The sequence below is a fragment of the Perognathus longimembris genome, chromosome 2, assembly GCF_023159225.1.
Source record: "Perognathus longimembris pacificus isolate PPM17 chromosome 2, ASM2315922v1, whole genome shotgun sequence".
Lineage (NCBI taxonomy): Eukaryota > Metazoa > Chordata > Mammalia > Rodentia > Heteromyidae > Perognathus > Perognathus longimembris.
Window position 1 is genome coordinate 116,630,185 of NC_063162.1, and position 20,362 is coordinate 116,650,546.

The following is a 20,362-nucleotide window of genomic DNA, read 5'->3' on the forward strand; positions in this document are numbered from 1 at the left end:
GGAAGACGGAAGTTTCCCTCCCCGCCAGGAGGAAAGCGGGCAAGATGGCGTCGAGTGACGGCAAGCTCGGGAGTTTATTCGACCACCACGTCCAGAGGGCCGTGTGCGACACGCGGGCCAAATATCGGGAGGGCCGACGGCCTCGCGCTGTCAGGGTAAAGTGGTTTCTGCTTCGCTCACGGTCGCCGATAGCTTTACTTGAGCGCTAGCTCCCCATAGCCGGTCTCCCTAAATGAAGACAAGGCCAGGCTGCTCTCAGCTCTCGCTCTTGCTCTCGTGGCGGGTGGCACGAGAAACCCAGGCTCAGGTACCAAAGGCCATCACTACCGCTTTAGTTAACTTTCAGAAAGCCGCTCCGTGAGAACGGAGCTTTTAGTATTTGCTACATGGCAACCACTAAATAGTTGTTGAGTGATTACTACCAGCAACTTCCGCCCAGCCACCAAGGGTGTGTGTGTGTGTGTGTGTGTGTGTGTGTGTGTGTGTGTGTGTTGCTTTATTTAGACACTTAGGATTACAGGCGTGTGTGTGTATTATGCTTTATTTAGACACTTTCAGGATTACTGGCTGGGATGTTATTCGTTATGCAGAGAATGGCATGTAAAAAAATTTTTTTGTGTGTGTTGTTGCAAATCCAGTTGACAGTATTCCTGATTTACAAAGCAGGTTCGTTTTAGACTTAAATGTGAAATACATTTAACAAGCTCAACCCCCTTTTTTAGGTATATACAATCAATTTGGAATCTCGTTATTTAATAATACAAGGAGTTCCTGCAGTGGGAGCAATGAAGGAATTAGTTGAGCGTTTTGCTCTATATGGTACCATTGAAGAATATAATGCTCTTGATGAATACCCAGCGGAAGACTTCACAGAAGTTTATCTTATTAAGTTTATGAATTTGCAAAGAGCAAGGTAATGTGCCAGTTAAGCAGTGTCTCGTTTCCTTTGATCGTATGGCTATCATTTTGGCTGCAAGTTGCTCTGGTCATGTCTGAATTACTCAAAACTTAATATGGCTCTCTGTTCTTTTCATCTTCCCATCCCCTGTATTTTCTTTCTCTTTTTCTTTCAGTGCCAGGGAATCAACTTCATAGCATATAAAGTTAGTAGCGATGAGTAAGCCATATAAAGCAGCTTTTCCTGTAGTCTTTTCAAAGCTTATCCTTCTCAGAATATTGTTTCCATTACCTTCTTCCCATGCTTAATTATGTAGACTAGAGTGGCTTTGAATTCACTGTGTATAGGCCAGGCTGATCCTTCTGTCTTAGCCTCCCTAGAGCTGGGATATAGTGCACCACTATATCCATCTTTTGTAAATCCATCTTGTGTAGTCCAGTAGATTAAAAAATGGGATTTAAAGTAAATGTTCCTATTTTATTGCTTAAGTACTGTTAAGCCTATGTTGTTGTTTTTTCTTTTGATGTTGTTTTCTTTCTTTTTTTTTTTTTTCCAATTCTGGGGCTTGGACTCAGGGCGGCAGCACTGTCCCTGGCTTCTTTTTACTCAAGGCTAGCACTCTACCACTTGAGCCACAACGCCACTTGTGGCTTTTTCTGTATATGTAGTGCTGAGGAATAGAACCCAGGACTTCATGCATGCTAGGCAAGCACTCTACCACTAGGCCACATTCCCAGCCCCAAGCCTATGTTTTTGAAGTTCATATATAAAAAGACTTATATCTTGATGTTGTATGAACTTGTTAAAGCTTAGAATAGTCTCTCCTGTCCAGAGTAACAGAATAATAGTGCTTGTAGTTCTTTTTTTTGGCCAGTTCTGGGGCTTGAACTCAGGGCTTGAGCACTGTCCCTGGCTTCTTTTTGCTCAAGGCTAGCACTCTGCCACTTGAGCCACAGCGCCACTTCTGGCCATTTTCTATATGTGGTGCTGGGGAGTCGAACCCAGGGCTTCATGTATATGAGGCAAGCACTCTTGCAACTAGGCCATATTCCTAGCCCCGCTTGCAGTTCTTATGTCATGCTTTTATGTGAATTAACCCAAACTTTACCACACTTCTGTATATCATACATCTAATGCTGCAATAAGGCTGAAGTATACAGTGTCTTTACTTGGTTTTATGTTAATCATTTTCTTTTATTAATATGGTCTAAGGCTCATCTTTCCCTGGATGTTGGCATTTTTAAACTTCATTTCCTTTTGATTTATTTTTTTCCTGTGGTGCCAGTAGCACCCATAGTATACCTCAGAAGATTTCATGGGAGCCAGGTGCTGATGGTTCATGCCTGTAATCCTAGCTACTCAGGAGGCTGAGATCTGAGGATCAAAGTTCCCAGCAGGAAAGTCTGTGAGACTCTTATCTCTAATTAACCACCAGAAAACTGGAAGTGGAACTGTGGCTCAAAGTGATAGAGCCCTAGCCTGAGCAGAAAAGCTCAGGGACAGTGCCCAGTCCCTGAGATCAAGCCCTAGAACCAGCTCCCACCTCCCTCCAATAAAAGGATTTCTTGGGGTTATATGTAGTTCTTAATATGTAATATGATGCTCTTAATACGTAATTTCATTTTCCTAACCTCATTGTGCCAGCTCTTTCGCATATTCTTTAAAGATTTTGTAATTCTCACAGCACCTAATATAATAGATTATCTTTAAGTACAGTTTGGAACTTAGCTCCATAAATGTGTATGTAAAATTAGCTAAATTATGTTTAAATGCTTCTGTTTTGTCATATAACTGTTGTAAGATGTTAATTAAAGAAACACATGACACTGCCTGTCAAGGTATAAAATTCAATGATTTAATTAATTTTAATTCATTTAATTTTTTTGTGAGTCCTAGAATAGGACTACTGAAAAAGCTAAATTGAATATAAACTAATTCTCAAGGCCCATTTGACTCAGCACAAAGAAAAACTCTTATGTCATGAGCATAGTTTCTACCTCAGTCTAGCCAGCTGGATTCTAAGTGAAAAGAAATAGTATATGTGTGAATGGCTTCATTCAAAAACTTAACAGGAGAGGAAAGAGATCAGTAAGTCAGTGCCATCTACAAACAAAACATCTTAATTAGTTCAATATGTGTGGGTATGACATGTACACATACACTATGAATTAGGGTAAGATATATGCATAGCTGCCTAAATAATATATGTATTATACATTTAATAAATACATGTGTATAAAGCTGGACTTTTCTCCTTATATCATGTATTATGTACTAGGCAAGCTTTCATTCTAAGTAATTCTATGTTAATAAATGATGCTAACATATATTTCTGTTTAGGGTAGCCAAGAAAAAAATGGATGAACAAAGTTTCTTTGGTGGACTGCTTCATGTGTGCTATGCTCCAGAATTTGAGACAGTTGAAGAAACTAGAAAGAAATTAGAAGAAAGGCAGGCTTATATAGCAAGAACTACTAAAACTAAAGGTATGGAAAGCTTAGTATTTCCTGTGTCTCAGGTATGCCTAGGTATGCCTTGTTGGAGTTGCTGGTCTAGTAGGAGGAGATGCAAATAAATATTAGTTACTAAGCCACAAGTTTTGTGCAGCATTGTATTTTCAATTAGAGTGGACAGGGACAGATATTGATACATAGAAGACTTCTTATAGGATATAAGAAGTGATTGAGTTTTAGCAAATATTGCTTAGAAGAGTCTCTACTACTGGGGATGGAAGAGATAGAAGGGGGAGCCAGGCAAGTTACTAAATAATTAACCTCAAGCCCCAGGGAATGTTGAAATAGCAAGAGGGCCAAATAAGCAGCATGCATGATTAGTACAGAATAATCAAAGTACAGAGGTTTCAGTGAAAGATAAGATTGAAAAGTAGGCAAGAAGTGAATCATAAAGGGCCTTGTTTCCCATGCCAAGAAATTAAATGTTTGGCCTAAAAGCATGTCTGTATTGTACTTTACTAAAATAAAGTAGGGATTAAAATCCACAGCATTATCTTCATTCCTTTCTCTTTAGACCTTTTTATTCTGCCCTTAACCTCCAAATTAGATTTGAATATTACTTCATCTTTGATGACAGCATGATGCTGTCTTTTTAAACAGTGACTTGATTGGTCCTGGACACTTCACTTGAGCTGCTTTTCACCTGCAGAATTCTAGCATTTCCATTACACATGGTCTCATTTTAGAAAAGAAAAAACAAAGAACTCTCAGACTATACAAAGGTAGACTTTAAAAAATGTACCTCCCAAATATTAACCCTAACAATTAGTAACACGTAGTAAATTTCATGCTTGCCACACTTTATACCTCACTCTTATGTTATGGTTGACTTTTGGAAGGAGAAAGCAGGCAAGAGTTTTGTACAGACTCTAAAAAATGGACCCAACACAGTATTATTTGCTTTAATCTTTTCATTTTTTTCCCCTTGCCCTTTTGGTGATACTTTTTGAACTCTGGATATTATGCTTGCTAAGTAGGTACTCTACTACTTGAGCCATTTCACCAACACAACTTTAATAACTAAAACACAAACTAAGTGGCATGATCTATTCATGTAGTGTATTTGCAAGCTGTAAAAATAGAAGCTTTCTACATCAAGACATGGAAGACTTTCCTAAGATCTATAGTTAAATAGGAAATGCAAAGGTCCAGAGAAAATACACATGGTTGATGTTTGAGAAGGGACACAAAGAGGGATTTGTGTGAGGAGTAAGATACACAGATAAGAAAGGACAGCGAACCTGTCAAGATGGGAGCCTGGGAAGGGGATGGTGGGAATGGTGTGCCTTTGTATCCTTTTAAAAGCATATAAGGGCTGGGAATGTGGCCTAGTGGTAGAATGCTTGCCTAGCATACATGAAGCCCTGGGTTTGATTCCTCAAACAGAAAAAAGAAAAGTTAAAAGCATTTAACCATACAAATGCATTGTTAATAAGGGTGATATTGATCAAGATATATTGTGCTCATAAAGTGCTTTTTTTTATTAATTGGACATAAATTTTTTTTACAAGGTGTTGTGCAAAGAGGGTGCAGTTACATAGTAGGGCAGTGTGTACATTTCTTGTGATATCTTACGACCTGTTTTTCTATCCCTTGTCTAGGTCAGGTTGACATATATGCAATATACAATGTATCAAGAACATATACAGTATTCACAGACTTGGTCTCTACTGTCTCTCCGTCTCCCTTTGTTAACAGTCATATATCAGGGAGATCATGCCCCTTTGTTTTCTGTGATCTAGGCTTGTCTCACTCAACATTATTTGTTCAAGTTCTGACCATTTCCCTGCGAATAACAGTATTTCACCATTCCTAATCGCTATGTAGTATTCCATTGTGTATAAGTACCATATTTTTTGGATCCATTCGTCTGTGGAGGGGCATCTGGGTTGTTTCCATATTTTGGCTATTGTGAATTGTGCCGCGATAAACATGGAAGTACAAATGCCTTTTTGATATCTTGGATTTTGCTGTTTAGGATAGATGCCTAGGAGTGGTATGGCTGGGTCATAGGGTAGGTCTATATTGAGCTTTTTGAGAAACCTCCATACTGTTCTCCAAAGTGGTTGTACTAATTTGCACTCCCACCAACAATGGAGAAGGGTTCCTCTTTCCCCACATCCCCTCCAGCATTTGTTGTTTCCTGAGTTCAGAGTATAGGCCATTCTAACTGGGGTGAGGTGGTATCTCAGGGTTGTTTTTATTTGCATTTCCTTTACTAGCAGGGATGTTGAGCATTTCCTCATATGTTTCTTTGCCATTTTTATCATAAAGTGCTTTGTTAAATGGCAATTCCTTTATATAATTAATTAAAGATAATTTTAAAAAATTTGGAGTAAAATTTGTTAACTTTTGAAATTTGTTTTTACAAATTATATGATTCTGAATAAAAACAACTAATGATCCATTTCTTTCCCTTTCCCTCAACATTTAAACACAAAGACTATTACAAGTCAAAGAAAAAAATGGTTCCAGAATATAAAAACAGAGATTTCAGACCAGACTTCTACTCAGATAGATCTGGATTTTGTGCAGCTTCTTTGAAGACTTCTGGGAACTCAAGTCCTTGTCTTCCTTATTCTTGTGAATTGCCTTTATGTTATTTTGCCTCAAGATGTACCTGTTCATCTGGGGAGCACATGAACAGACTGTCACACTCCTACGAGGATGGTAGTAGCCATAATGAAACCGGGAAGCATTGTAACCATACTAACTCTTCACAGAAAATGCCATTAAACAATTTCAAGAATTCAGTACCTTGCTTGAATGCACAGAAAGCCCTTATTTCATCAGAGGCAGTTGACAGATTCATGCCTAGAACAACACAACTACAGGAACGGAAAAGAAGAAGAGACGATGACCGTAAACTTGGAACTTTTCTTGAAACAAGCACAAGTACTAATGAGGTTATGATTGGACCTAAGTTACCAGACATACCTAAGGTGGATTTGCAGGATGACTCCTTGAATACAACAGCAAACTTAATTCGGAATAAACTTAAAGAGGTGAGATTATATGTAGGCATGGGTCAAGTTGTAGAATTCTAGGCTTGAGTGAAAAAGCTAAGGGAGAGCTCCCTTGCCTCTGAGTTCAAATCTTAGTATTAGCACCCCTTACCCCCCCCCCCGAAAAGGTAATAAAGATAAGTGACAAAAGAGGGAAGATAACTTTTAAAAACTTTTTTAAAAGAGTACAATTTAATTTGGGAAAACTATTTGTGGGAACTATAAAATCGCAGTTACTTTTTTTCCACTTTCAGCTATTTTTTTTTTCTCCTGATGGTGCTGGGGTTTGAACTCAGGGCCTAGCTTTTGCTAAATTTAGGTACTCTACTACCTGAACCACATACCCATTCCTCATTTTTAAATTCTTTAAATAGCCCCCTCCCCCCACATATATCTTCCTGTAACATTTGTTGTGACGGTAATTGCTTTCAATGATGAATCAGATGTGTTATATATTACCGTAGATAACAAAATACTAAAGCATTGTTTTCAGTCAATTAAATCAGTCTGATAGTGGATTTTAGGCCTGCTCTTTTTTTTTTTTCCCCTCTCAAAGCTCCTTTGGTCTAATATAAGCCAAAACTGATAAAGAAAACTAGTAAAAATTATGTCTCTTCAGAGTTATTATAAAGTTAAAATGCTATGATATAGCCATAGACAAAAGTGAGATGAGTTTATTTAGCATTGCTAGGAATCATAATCAGGGCCTTGTTTGTACATGTTAGGCAAGTACCTACATCCCTAGTCCAGAGATGAGGTTTCTAAAGATTGCTACATTGTTCAGTTTAGTTCTTTTTTTAAAAAAATAGTCACATGTCATAGTTTTTATATTACTTACATAATTATCCCCTAAGCACAAATAGGGAAGTTAACATTTGAATTAGCTTTTGAAATAAAACATTTTTGTTAGGTAAAGTAAGGAGACCATTTTAGACATCTGTGTTTTTTGTTTGTTGGTTTGTTTTTGTTTTGTTTTTTGCCAGTCCTGAGGCTTGAACTCAGGGCCTGAGTACTGTCCCTAGCCCCTTTTTGCTCAAGGCTAGCACTCTACCACTTGAGCCACAGCCCACTTTAGGCTTTTTCTATATATGAGGTGGTGAGGAATTGAACCCAGGGATTCATGTATATGAGGCAAGCACTTTACCACTAGGCCATATTCCCAGCTCTGGTTTGTTATTTTGTTTTTTGGTTGTGGGGCTTGAACTCAAGAACCTGGGCACAGTCCCTGAGCTATTGTGCACAAGGCTAGTGCCCTACTGCTTTGAGCTACAGAGATACTTCCGGTTTTCTGGTGGTTACTTGGAGATAGCCTCACAGCCTTTCCTGCCTGGGCTGGCTTTGAACCATGATCCTTTTTTCAGCCTCCTGAGTAGCTAGGAATACAGGCATGAGCCACCAGTGCCTGACTAGCTGTGTTTTGTGTGTGTGTCAGGCCTGGTCACTGTCCCTCAGCTTTTGTACCCGACTAGTACTTTACCACTTGAGCTATAGCTCCAGTCTTGGCTTTTTGGTGGTTAGCTGGAGAGCCTCATGGGACTTTCCTGCCCTGGCTGACTTTGAACTGTACTTCTCAGATTTCAGCCTCCTAGGTATTACAGGTGTGAGCCACCAGTGCTCAGTTCCTCAGTGCCACATAAACAGAAAAGGGTGAAAGTGGTGCTGTGCTCAAGTGGCAGAGTGCTACCCTTGAACAAAAGGACAATCAATTTTCAGGCCCTGAGTTCAAGCCCCAGAATGCGGGGGGAAAAAAGACTATGGCAGTGATTGAATTTTTACATGTATGCCCTTGTTTTGTTTTATTTTAGTCCTGGGGTTTAAACTCGGCCTTGTACTTAAGAAAAAACTGCTCTACTCTACCACTTCAGCCATGCCCCTAGTCATCTTTTGGGTTGGTTATTTTGCAGATAGTCTCACCCTTTTGCCTGTGCCAGCCTGATTAGATCCCCTACTTATGCCTCCTACATAGCTGTGATTATGAGCACACACCTCCACATCCAGCACGTTTTTTTTTGAGACTTGGTTTCACCAGTTTTCTTGTTTGGGCTGGTCTAGCACCATATCCTCCTGCTCTTCACTTCCTAAGTAGCTGGGATTAGAGGCATGAGCTACATGCCTGGCTGTATCTTTCCTCTTCTAGTTATTTAATCTTGTCCTATAAGAACCAACTTTAGTGATTCTTTTTTCTTTTTTTAACTAGGTAATTTCATCTGTACCAAAGCCTCCAGATGACAAGTTGGAAAATTTATGTCCAAGTCGTCCATTAAAACAAAGAAGAAGAATATAGATTGCCAGTAACAAGTTGGTATTTTCTAAAGAGAATTTTTTTTCTTTTTTAAAATTTCTATTGCTCCCTGGCACTGGTAGGTTATGTCTACAATGCTTACTCAGATCATCAAGGTTTGAAGCCAGCCCAGGCAGACAGTTCTCTGAGACACTGATCTCCAATTGGCCAACAAAAAGCTGGAGGTTGAGCCATGGTTCGAGTGGAAGAGCACCAGCCATGAGGGAAAAAGTTAAGCAAAAGTGAGAAGCCCTGAGTTCAAACTCCAGTACTGGCACACACACACAAAAAACCTGTTTTTTTGTTTTGTTTTGTTTTTTTGGTGGTGTTGGTATTTGGACTCAGGGCCTTGTGCTTGCCAGGTAGGTGCTCTACTACTCAGCCACACTTCAATCCCCAACTACTATTTTAAAATGTATGTTTTGAACTTAATTCATACTATTTCTCTAATATTATAGTTTCATTGATCTATACTTAATAGTTAGGGAACTATTCTTGTTAATACAGTATTCTTTCACATCACAATAACTACAAATTAAGTGAAGTGAATATAAAAACTTTTCAAAAAAAGATGTTTTCAATTTTAATGTCAGTATTGAGCAATTTACATTCAAAACGTCAGGATGTTTCTGAATGCCAGGGCTTCAAAATGAAGACAATTCTGTAAAGTAAGAAAGTTAATATGCTGTTAGAACCAAGTTAAAATTAGAAGATTACACGCTTTTGTTAACTTTCAGGAAAAATTGACTTGATTTATAGCAGTTGAAAAACCAGTTTGGGAAATTCTAGCCTCCTACTTCTGCTATTTTTGAATATCACTTTGTCCTGTTGAAGAAAAGAAGAGCTGATCAAAGAAAGGAACTTTTACGAGCCCAATCAACTATGAGGCTAATCATTCCAGCTCAGAAAACATGTTAGATTCACACATGAAAAGCCTCATAAACACAGATAAAACAGTATAAAACTGTGTATCTAGGAGTTTTGAAAACCTTTTTATCCTTATTGTTTGATAGCAATTAGGTTGAAAGAGATGAGAAATCTAGCAATTTATGGTGGGTACTGGCTGAATCTACTCTTAATGTTTTATCACTGAGTAAAGTCAGTATATTCTAGGTTTAGTTTGAGAAAATATTGCCACGGTGTTTAAAACAAATTGTGAGTTTAGAGTGGCTACAAGCTCAAAATCTTGAATATAGTCACTGATCTAGTCTATAGTTCTTTGTAGGGCCCCACCTGGGAAGAGGAGACTGATTTCTTTTAACAGTAATAGGCTACCTATACAGTCTACCAAGTATTATTCTCTGGCTCTGTGAAGTTTTCCTTTTGATACTTGTACTCTACCTTTGCTTCGGGTAAACATGGTCCAAACACCTCCAACAGAAGTGTGTCTTTTCTCACTGCTGTTTCAAAGTCTTCAAAAGATATCTTTCCATCATTGTCATAATCCTAGAAAGGAAGGCAATTTCTTGATAAGTAATGGCCTCAAATTTTACCATCAAAAATAGCTGTCTAGATGTAATATGTTACCACATATTACAGAAGTTGTATCTCCCCACAAATTAATGAGGTTTACTGATAGTAAAATATTTGAAAATAATAAGTTAAGATTTCTTTTCTTTTCTTTTTTTGGCCAGTCCTGGGCCTTGAACTCAAGGCCTGAGCAACTGTTTCCCTGGCTTCTTTTTGCTCAAGGCTAATACTCTACCACTTGAGCCAAAGTGCCATTTCTGGCTTTTTCTATATATGTGATGCTGAGGAATCAAACCAAGGGCTTCAAGTAGTATGTGAGGCAAGCACTCTACCACTAGGTCATATTCCCAGCCTACAAATTGACTTTTTAAGAGTTACATTCATTAAGAAGGAAGATAAATCATTTTTCTCTAGCTCTATGCAACCTCTACTTGATTGAATATAATGCACTGCAGGTTTTACAGCTTTTCCTTTTTTCTGTTTATGCCACACCAGGGCTTGAACTTGGGGCCTGGGTACTGTCCCTTAGCTTTTTTACTTAAGACTGGCACTTTACCACTTGAGCCACTGTTCCACCTGTAGGTTTTGGTACTTATTGGGAGATAAGAATCTCATAGTCTTCCTCCTTGGGTTGGTTTCAAACCATGATCCTCAAATCTAAGCCTCTTGAGTAGGTAAGATTACAGGTGTGAGCCACCAGTGCCCAGTAGTTTTTCATTATTACCATTTTCTTCAGAGTGAGATCTACCAATTCGCTTATTCCTTCATCAGTCTCTTCTTCAGGTGACTGTTGGTATAGACTGTTCTTCAACATGTCAAATATTTCTTCTTGAGAAATATAACCATCTCCATTCAAATAATAAACTTCAAAACAGACTGAAGCATAAGGTATTTTAAAACGTGAATAAGAGTAGTTAAAATGTCATTAGTCTTCTAGTTATTTCAACATTAGATACTAATGTATAAAAACATTTTCTACTATACTTATCACTAATTGAAATTTACTATATAGTTGAGAGATTTTAGGATAGAACGTTCAATCATTACCTTGACCTGCTCTTTTGCAGCCCCAAATTATCAAATATTTCCTCCCCAGAGTGACTTTCCTGCCTGGCTTCTCCCTGTGTCCTGCATGAGAGTCCACTCATTCATCCCACCAGTGACCAAGTCCGGGGGGGATACAGAAATGTAGGAGTTTTCAGTCTGTGGTCTAGTTAAATGTTTTGGCAAAAGTAATAGCACCCAGAAAACTTTTTAGAGTACCAGATTAGTTGTGTCTCTGTTAAATGTCTTCAGCCTATATCATACACACAAGTTTCATTACAACCCTTCTAAAGAAAGTAGTATTTTTTCGTGAATTAATTTATCTTTAAATGTATAAGGAACATTTCAAGAAGTGGGATTTGAAGACAGCAGTGTTTTTGTTTTTTGATGGTGTGATGCTGTTTAGTCAGGTACAGTTGCATTCGGTGTCACAGTCATTTTCACCAAGTACTAGTATTAAAAGGATTTATATCCCTAAAGCTTAGCTTTTCACTTCTCAGTGAGATTTTTGTATAAGAGCAGTAGTGGAACTCATGCCTGTCTAACATGTATGAGTTTCTAGTTCTTCTATCCCTACCCCCACAAAACAACAAAGAACAATCACCACTATCAACACCAACATGAAAACACTGCACCAGGCTTAAGTGCTAACTAGAGATGGAGAACAACAGAAGGTGACATTGATCAAGATACATTGTACTTAAATACTGGTAAAGTTGAATTGACACCCTTTGTACAACTACTTAAAGGCAATTTAACAAATCACAAATACCAGATTTGGTCATTTTTAGATACAGTTCTTAAAATATATTAATTTAGAGATTTTTTCAGTATCTAAAAGCCAAATTCAAGTGAAAGAACAAGGGATAAAAATGTGCTTGTTTATGTAGAACTCTGCAGTTTTTGCTAAAGTAATTAGATACTAAACAGTTTATTTCCTTGAAAACTGATATGTAAATTATTTGTATTCTTTCCAGAACTCTGAAAGAACCCAAACAATAACCAGGAGAACTCAGAAAATACCAGAAGAGCAAAACACAGGAAATGAACATCTGGGACAAATTAGAGCTTAGTGTTAGACAAAATTGTGAACTGGGAGATCATAGTCTTTGGAATTCCCAAGGAGTGAGCGCCATTTATAGCACACTTCTCTTTGACCTTACATTATCTTCATCTTTCTTTCTCTCCTCAATCATCTGTACCAACTCCCACCCTTGTGAGTTTCAACATCAGTTGCTAATGTGCGTTAACCTTGTGCTACTTCTTCGGTGGAGAGACAAAGCATGGCACCTAGGCAACACACCCAGCTGCAAATCAAGCCCTATTTTATGCTGAGCCCAGAGGCAGCCTTAGAAACTTCGAAACTCTTGCCATCTGATCAGAGTTGATACAAGCCTGACCCTTAACTGCTGTTAGTCTGGATCATAATTCAAAGGCTCATCTTAATGACAGGCCAGTCTGATGACATTTGAGTATTACAGAAAAAAACTGAAGGCAATGATTTGGGGCCCTGGGGCTGGAGACATTTTCATCACCTTATAAATTAAGCCACCTTTTCTTTTTCTTTTCTCCTCTTTTCCTTTCTTCTTTCCTTCCTTCCTTCCTTCCTTTCCTTCCTTCCTTCCTTTCCTTCCTTTCTTCCTTCCTTCCTTTCCTTCCTTCCTTCCTTCCTTCCTTCCTTCCTTCCTTCCTTCCTTCCTTCCTTCCTTCCTTCCTCCCTTCCTTCTCCTTTCTTCCTCCCTCCCTCACTCCCTTCTTCCCTCCCTCCCTTCCTTCCTTTCTGTTGTCATGAACTTCTTATATGCAAGGTTGTTGAAGTGATTTCGTATTTTTAAATACTTAAACCTTCACTAAATACAGAATTGGCAGTATATGTCATTAAACCAGTAACCTTACACTTCAGCTTTTCTTCAAAAGTCCCTCGAAGAAACACTGATAATCCTTTAATCCATTCTATTACATTGATGTAATTATCACTGTCTTTGTCAAATGCAAAAAACACTAAAAGAAAAAGAATGTGTTTTTAAGTGTATTATAATTTAGAGCTATTTTGTGATTCAACAATACATATATGTGAATACTGTACACTTTAAAGATCTGATCCAGAAACTTAGTGATTACATTTAATCATTTCCTGTTTTAAATATTTTTTCTGATATTCCCAGTGCCCATGAGTTATCATTTTTATACTAACAATTTTCCATTTCTAAAGTTACCATGATTTCTTTTTTTATGTATTTATTTTTTGGTGCTTGTACTGGGCCTTAAACAGGCCTTCCAGTGTTGGCTTTTTGCTCTAGGGTAGCACTCTATCACTTGAACCACACTTTCACTTATGGCTTCCAACCATGATTCTCAGATCTCAGCCTCCTAAGTAGCTAAGATAAGTGTAAAGTGTAAGCCAAAAGCAACTTACCTTAAAAAAAATTTAGTTCATTAGTGATAATTTCTCAGAGCTATATAGCTATGAGTAAGAAATTGAGTGAACGTGTTAACAATCATCCTCATAAACTGTTGTTTGTAATACTAACTACACTTAGTATAATTTTGCCTTCCCAGTTTGGCATTAAAATAAATAGTTTTTAATGACAATTGAATACACATACATGTAGACAGTTTCTATCTCAGACTGGCATATATAAGTCTGTTATTCTTACCTCTGTTCATCAACCTATCATCAGTCATTCCAAATATGCTGTACAGGACCCCTCGAAATGTGTTACGGTCTAACCCCATATCAAATCTTCCACCGCTTCTTTCTACTAAACTTTGAAAAAGGTTGATGAGACACTGTACCTCACTTTTTTGGACTAAAACAATGAAAAGGAATAAAAGTACAAGTTAGTTTTGAGTTATTCAGGTGTAGTTTACTTAGCAGCTATTTTGTTCCTGTTGGTGTCAGGTGACCTGGGCCTAATGTAACCGTCTCTTTCCTGTAACACCCCTCCCCCCCAAAAAAAGATATGATATGGATTTTTTTACTTAGCTTACATAATTAAGGTAGGATTAACTCACAAGTCTTTTACAGCAGTATAAAACTGCAAAATTGTGTAATAATTCTCACTTTTCCCAAAGACATGTAAAGGAAGAAAACTTACAGTGGGGTAGAGGAGTTGGCTATTTTCATGGAAGTTGACTTTGAAATAGCATTTATTTAGGTATGGAATAGAGCATTCTAGGAACGGTACACAATGTGAGTCAAGAAACAGACAGAATTAGAGACTTGAAGACACCTAATTGGTGTCATGGCAAACTGGCAAGAAGTAAAAATTGAGGTGAAGAGGAAGAGGATCTTGAATGCATGACCTGAGGATTAATGTTTATCACACAGGAACAATGTTTCTCATGACTTCATCTTTTGGACTGCTTGTGAGAATTGACGCCCTCTCCACTGCTCCATGCTTGTTAGATATGCAGGTTTCTAGAACTTGCCTCAGGGCTAGGGATATGGCCTAGTGGCAAGAGTGCTTGCCCCGTATACATGAGGCCCTGGGTTCAATTCCCCAGTACCACATATACAGAAAATGTCCAGAAGTGGCACTGTGACTCAAGTGGCAGAGTGCTAGCCTTGAGCAAGAAGAAGCCAGGGACAGTGCTCAGGCCCTGAGTCCAAGCCCCAGGACTGGCAAAACAAAACAAAACAAAAATAATGGAGTCTAGAACTTGCCTCAGATTTGCTAAATCATAATTACTAAGTGGGATTTTGGTGTGCATGCATGCATTTGTCCTGTACATCACTCAGAGGTTTGCTTGGACTTGCTCAGTGTCATGCTGCCACTTGAGCCACACCTCTACCTTAGCATTTTGCTGATGCTTTGGAGATAGTCCAGTGGACGTTCCTGCACAGTCTTGTTTCAAACTGATCATTCAGCTCTCAGTCTCCTGAATAGATAGGATTACAAGAAGCCCATGATGCCTAGTCAAAAGGTGTTGGTTTAGCATGCTTAAACATAAACTCAATATCCAGGAGTATCCAGGGGTAGGCTCTTAAATGTTTTTTTGTCAGCCACTTGTGAGTTGGAGTACTTGTCAAATTTCGAGGACTGTAATTGGAGAAGTTAAGGAGTATGTTTGATGAGAGTCATTTCTAGATGTCAAAGCAATTAGTTAAGTAATATGAAATGACTCCATCAGTTCTAAATGCCCCATTTCCAGTGGTTTTATCTGGAATGAAAAATTTGAATTTTCCAGGAAACTATGGATACATCTAGGTTGGTATGTTTTACACAAACTTTCCATTAATTCTTATGATGTAGATTTTTTTTTTGGGGGGGGGGGCAGTCCTGGGCCTTGGACTCAGGGCCTGAGCACTGTCCCTGGCTTCTTTTTTGCTCAAGGCTAGCACTCTACCACTTGAGCCACAGCCCACTTCTGGCCGTTTTCTATATATGTGGTGCTGGGGAATTGAACCCAGGGCTTCATGTATGTGAGGCAAGCGCTCTTGCCACTAGGTCATATTCCCAGCCCCTGATGTAGATATTTCTAACCTTCAAATAAGAGTATATGTCAACACTGACAACTTTGTGCCCCAGTGCACAATGAAGTTCAACAATTAAGTCTGACAGTGGAACATTAAACACAGACCTTGTAAGAATACATAGCTAGCTCATCCATTAAGTCAATATACCCTGAGATCAACACCTTTATTAGATTAAAAGGCTACTTGGGGGCTGGGGATATGGCCTAGTGGCAAGAGTGCCTGCCTCATATATATGAGGCCCTGGGTTTGATTCCCCAACACCACATATATGGAAAACAGCCAGAGGTGGCGCTGTGGCTCAGGTGGCAGAGTGCTAGCCTTGAGCGGGAAGAAGCAGGGATGGTGCTCAGGCCCTGAGTCCAAGCCCCAGGACTGGCCAAAAACAAACAAACAAAAAAAGGCTACTTGGAAAAAAACTAGAATTACATGTCCCTGGGACCACCAATCGATCTTTCTGAAGTGGCATTGTTTTTGATCTGTGTTATCTACTTTGGTAGCCACTACCCACGTATGACTGGTAAAACCCCTCCCCCCACCAAACTGCCTAGTGTGACCAAGAAAATACAATTTTAAAGTCACTTCTAGCTGATGTCTACCATAGTGGACAATGCAGTTGTCTTAAGATGTAGAGGATCATAGTTAGAAGCCAGCCCAGGCAGAAAAGCCATAGTCTGTCTTCAAAATAACTAGAAAACACCTAAGCTGGAGGCATGGTTCAAATGAGCCATGGCTTAACTTGGCTCAGCCAAGTTCAAACTACAGTACCACCAGAAAAACAAGTTAATTCTACAATGAGCCTTGGGTGACATCTATCCTCAGATCACCCAGGAAAAAATAGACATGCTGTCTGCCAACCAATACTGAGTTTGAGTCTTGGTGTTGGGAAAAAAAGAACATTCTTAATGATTCTGTAAAAGTGGCTGAAACTAACTTTGTGTCTAAAAGACAGGATTGTCGGTCAATATTATGTTCATGGCTGAGGAAGAAAACTGACAAGTTTCTTAAAGGTCTTTCAGGACAACGATTAAAAAGGAAATCTATTAAATACAAGTACCTTTAATATGCAAACACTAGCCATGTGCAAAGCAATCATGCCATTTCTTAAACATCTAAATATACATGTAGTTTTAATCCCCTAAAATTATCTACCACTATGGGTTTTGTGCTAGCAAACTGGGGGCAGTAGCTACAACAAACCTTTGTAATTTAGAAGTTGTGATTACATTTCATTGTAAGCTCAGCCTTGGGTTAGCAGATTACCTTTAGCACTCAAACTATGTGAAATATCAAACTATTTTTACTACACAGCCAAATATATTCTAGGATGCCCACACATTATTCTGTGCAAGAGCTAGCATAATTATCCGCTTGTCTAACTCACTGTAACCAAAATATTAGACATAGGACTTTAGTGTTACTAGGATAACATTTGTATTTGAACCAAAATGGTCAGGTAGTGTTGGAAGTCTGGTCAGTACTTACAGCTCTTGACAGTTTTATTGATGGATTCCACCAGTTTCCTCAGAGCCCTCTGCTCCATGCTGTTTGGCTTCAACACTGTGTACTTCCCAGATAGGCTTGCTCCAAGTTTGGATGTCCTAAACTAGATCCCACAGCTCACTACTCCAATCTCTCAACAGGGAATGTGACCACAGAAACTTCCTAGCAACCAAACAGAACCTTGTCAAATACTGGAAAAACAGGCAGCAGTGGTTACTATCCTTCAGTACGTACTCAGGATTTTCATTAAGGTTACTGTGATCTGAAGCATGTTTGGAATTTCAGCATGTACCTTTTCTTGAGGGCTAAACAACCAAATCCGTATTTTTTTGCTATTCTAACTAAAAATATTTTTGTATTTGAACATGATTGTAATTGAGATGGATTTTTCTCAGCTAATTTCCCAGGCAATAAACAGGTCCCTCCAAGGACATAAGCTTTAAACTCTAACCAAATATCCTCTTATGATACTCTGGAACTTAAAAGTTTATAAAACCCCACTCACATCAGATGGGTAGGAAAACCTGTTGTAATCCAAAGTGACCAAAATGTCAGCTGCCCTAATTCATGTCGAGAGTAATATTCTGGTAGGAAAAAAGGCAAGAAAACACACTCAGATTACTTTTAGGACTGTTTAGTTGTTGCAAGGTCATGAACCAGGACTTTGTCAATACTGGTCCGACCTAGACCATTAACCCTAGGCTGAAATTTCTAAATTATTTTCAAATAAGTGTATACTGGAGATTGAGCTTAACCTGTCCATTTATGTGTACATCTTGACTGGTCACTCCTTTACCATTCTCCACCTAGCCTATCCATACCTCGCTTCCCAGTTCTAGCTTCTTATGTATATTATTGTAACTGCATTTGCCCACTAGTCATTGTCCACTAGTCACTGCCCACTGTCAGAGGGAGGTTACAAAGGAGTCTCATTTCAGCTTCCCAATATTCATTTCTGTTAAGCTGTTTATTGTTCAAATGGACTAATTACACCATGGAATCTGTCTTGTGGCTGTTTATAGGTGCGCGTGTGCACACACACACATGCATGCAGATGGTCCACATGAGAAAACATGTCCTTGGTCTTTCTGAACCTGTTTTTAATTCACTCAGTATGATTTTTCTCCAGGTCCATCCATCTCCCTGCAAGTGAGTCTTCTTGGTGGCTAAAATTCCACCATGTATACATACTATATTCTTGAGAATAAGTTGTAGGGCATCTAGGCTGTTTCCATAACTTAGGATAGCACAGTATTGAATGAACATGGTGTGCAGGTGCCCTTATTGTACCCTAATTTGCACTATTTTGGATAAATGCTCAACAGTGGTATCACTAGATCAGAAGGGAGCTCAACTTCTAGTTTCTGTTGTTTTGTTTAGGAATCTCCACACTACCTTCTACAGTAGCTGCACAACCAAGGGTGTGTTAGAATTTCCTTTTCCCTGGTTTCTTCACCAGCATTTGTTGTTTGCATTCTTGATGGCCATTCTGAGCGGAGAGTGAAATATTTCACCAGTTTCTTTTATTGTAAATTAAACCTAGGGCAGTGTTTTAGCCCCACTTACTAAATTTTTAATGAAGCATAAGAGTAAGTTTTGCTGGGTTCTGGTGCCTCATGGCCTGTAATCCTAGCTACTCTGGAGGCTGAGATCTGAGGATCACAGTTTGAAACCAGCCCATGCAGGAAAGTCTGACTCATCTCCAATAAACTATTCAGGTCAGAAGTGGCACTGTGGCTCAAGCTGTAGGAGCTAGCCTTGAACCAAAGACAAAGAAGCTCTGGGACAGCACCCAGGTTGAGTTCAAGCCCCATGACTGACCGACACACACACACACACACACAGTTTCATGACAAGGCAGATACAATTAGAAAAAAAACTTTCATTGCAAAAACAGCAGATGAATGCACATGATTTTAAGTTAAAACGTGGCAAAATTTCTTAAGTGTGAAAATTTTAACCTACCAGGTCTTAACATTTCACACTTGCCTGCAATGTGCAAGGCCCTAAGTGTTGCTCAAGGAAAAAATACTAATAATGACAATGGTTCAAATTTGGTTTTACCAATGCTAGACTGTTATGATAAAAGAAACTTAAAGAATGGGTCATTAGCACATCTTGTTGGAGGAATATGAAACTGTATTCTGGATAAACAAAATTAAATTGATTTTAAGGTACTTAAGCACTTAAATATGGTAATCCAAATAACTGGGAAAAGTGACACAAAGGCGTTTTTCAGACACTCGTCCATTTCTGCTAGGTCTCCATCCCAGTCCCACATGCTTTACGTTTATAAAACTCATGAAAGAGTAGTTTGATGCAGAGTTTTGCAACATGTAACTACTACAGAATATACAACTGGCATTACTCTGGGACTCATTCTTCCTGTATCATTTTTGGGAAGACTGTTAAGGTTGTCGTGCAGAAGGGGACAATGAAATGATGCTTCCTCGAGAATAATCAGACTGAAAAGAAAAAGCTCCAAATGGCTTTCTTCCCCTCATTCCCAGTGTCTTAAACAGCTGCTTCTAGTGGAGCAGAACTAGGGACCAGTCTGTAAAGCTGCACTTGTACATTCAAATGTACAGCAAATGAACTGATGATTTTAATAGCATTTTCATGAACAATTTTGAGAAGCGTGCTTTGAAAATATAAAGCACCTCAATGTTATGTACTTAAAGAGTGTGTAGAAAGCCAGGCAGGCACTGGTGGCTCACACCTATAATCCTAGCTACTTAAGAAGCTGAGATTTGAGGACCGAGGCTTGAAGTTAGCCTGGGCAGACAAATCTGAGAGACTCTTATCTTCAAGTAAACAGCAAAAAAGCTGGACTGAAGGTGTGGTTCAAGTGGTAGAGTGCCAACTATGAACAAAAAGCTAAGTGAGATCGTGAGGTCGAGGTCAAGCCTGTTCTGGCACATAAAGTTGCTTTCAGGGGCTGGATATATGGCCTAGTGGTAAAGTGCTTGCCTCATATACATGAAGCCCTGGGTTCGATTCCTCAGCACCACATATATAGAAAAAGCTGAAAATAGCGCTGTGGCTCAAGTAGTAGAGTGCTAGCCTTGAGCAAAAAGAAGCCAGGGACAGTGCTCAGGCCCTGAGTTCAAGCCTCAGGACTGGCAAAAAAACAAAACAAAAGTTGCTTTCAGACAGGATTTCTCTATATAG

At 38.9% G+C, this 20,362-nt stretch overlaps 2 protein-coding genes and 1 long non-coding RNA gene across 4 annotated transcripts in view; 2 read left to right on the forward strand and 1 right to left on the reverse strand.

Moving 5' to 3' along the window:
* Rbm48 (RNA binding motif protein 48) lies at positions 1-12,872 on the forward strand. 2 transcript variants are annotated; one of them, XM_048340017.1, is made up of 6 exons: positions 1-155; positions 723-913; positions 3,239-3,384; positions 5,854-6,416; positions 8,614-8,714; positions 12,189-12,872. In XM_048340017.1, exons 1-5 carry the CDS (start codon positions 45-47, stop codon positions 8,698-8,700), a joined length of 1,098 nt encoding a protein of 365 aa, XP_048195974.1. In that variant the 5' UTR covers positions 1-44; the 3' UTR covers positions 8,701-8,714; positions 12,189-12,872. The 2 variants fall into 2 exon arrangements, with proteins under 2 accessions (XP_048195974.1, XP_048195975.1); XM_048340018.1 differs by lacking the exon at positions 1-155 and adding an exon at positions 218-307.
* LOC125347001 (EF-hand calcium-binding domain-containing protein 1-like) lies at positions 9,018-17,231 on the reverse strand. The gene is made up of 6 exons (XM_048340024.1): positions 17,174-17,231; positions 13,869-14,021; positions 13,108-13,212; positions 10,892-11,043; positions 10,039-10,143; positions 9,018-9,358 (listed from the first exon to the last, which is right to left on the reverse strand). The coding sequence occupies exons 1-6, from the start codon at positions 17,229-17,231 to the stop codon at positions 9,308-9,310; spliced, it is 624 nt and encodes a 207-aa protein (XP_048195981.1). The 3' UTR covers positions 9,018-9,307.
* The window catches only part of LOC125347002, a 22,569-nt gene continuing 15,150 nt past the window's right edge, over positions 12,944-20,362 (forward strand). Inside the window, exon 1 of the long non-coding RNA XR_007210084.1 lies at positions 12,944-13,512. This is a non-coding gene — a long non-coding RNA (uncharacterized LOC125347002). The remainder of the gene's footprint in view (positions 13,513-20,362) is intronic.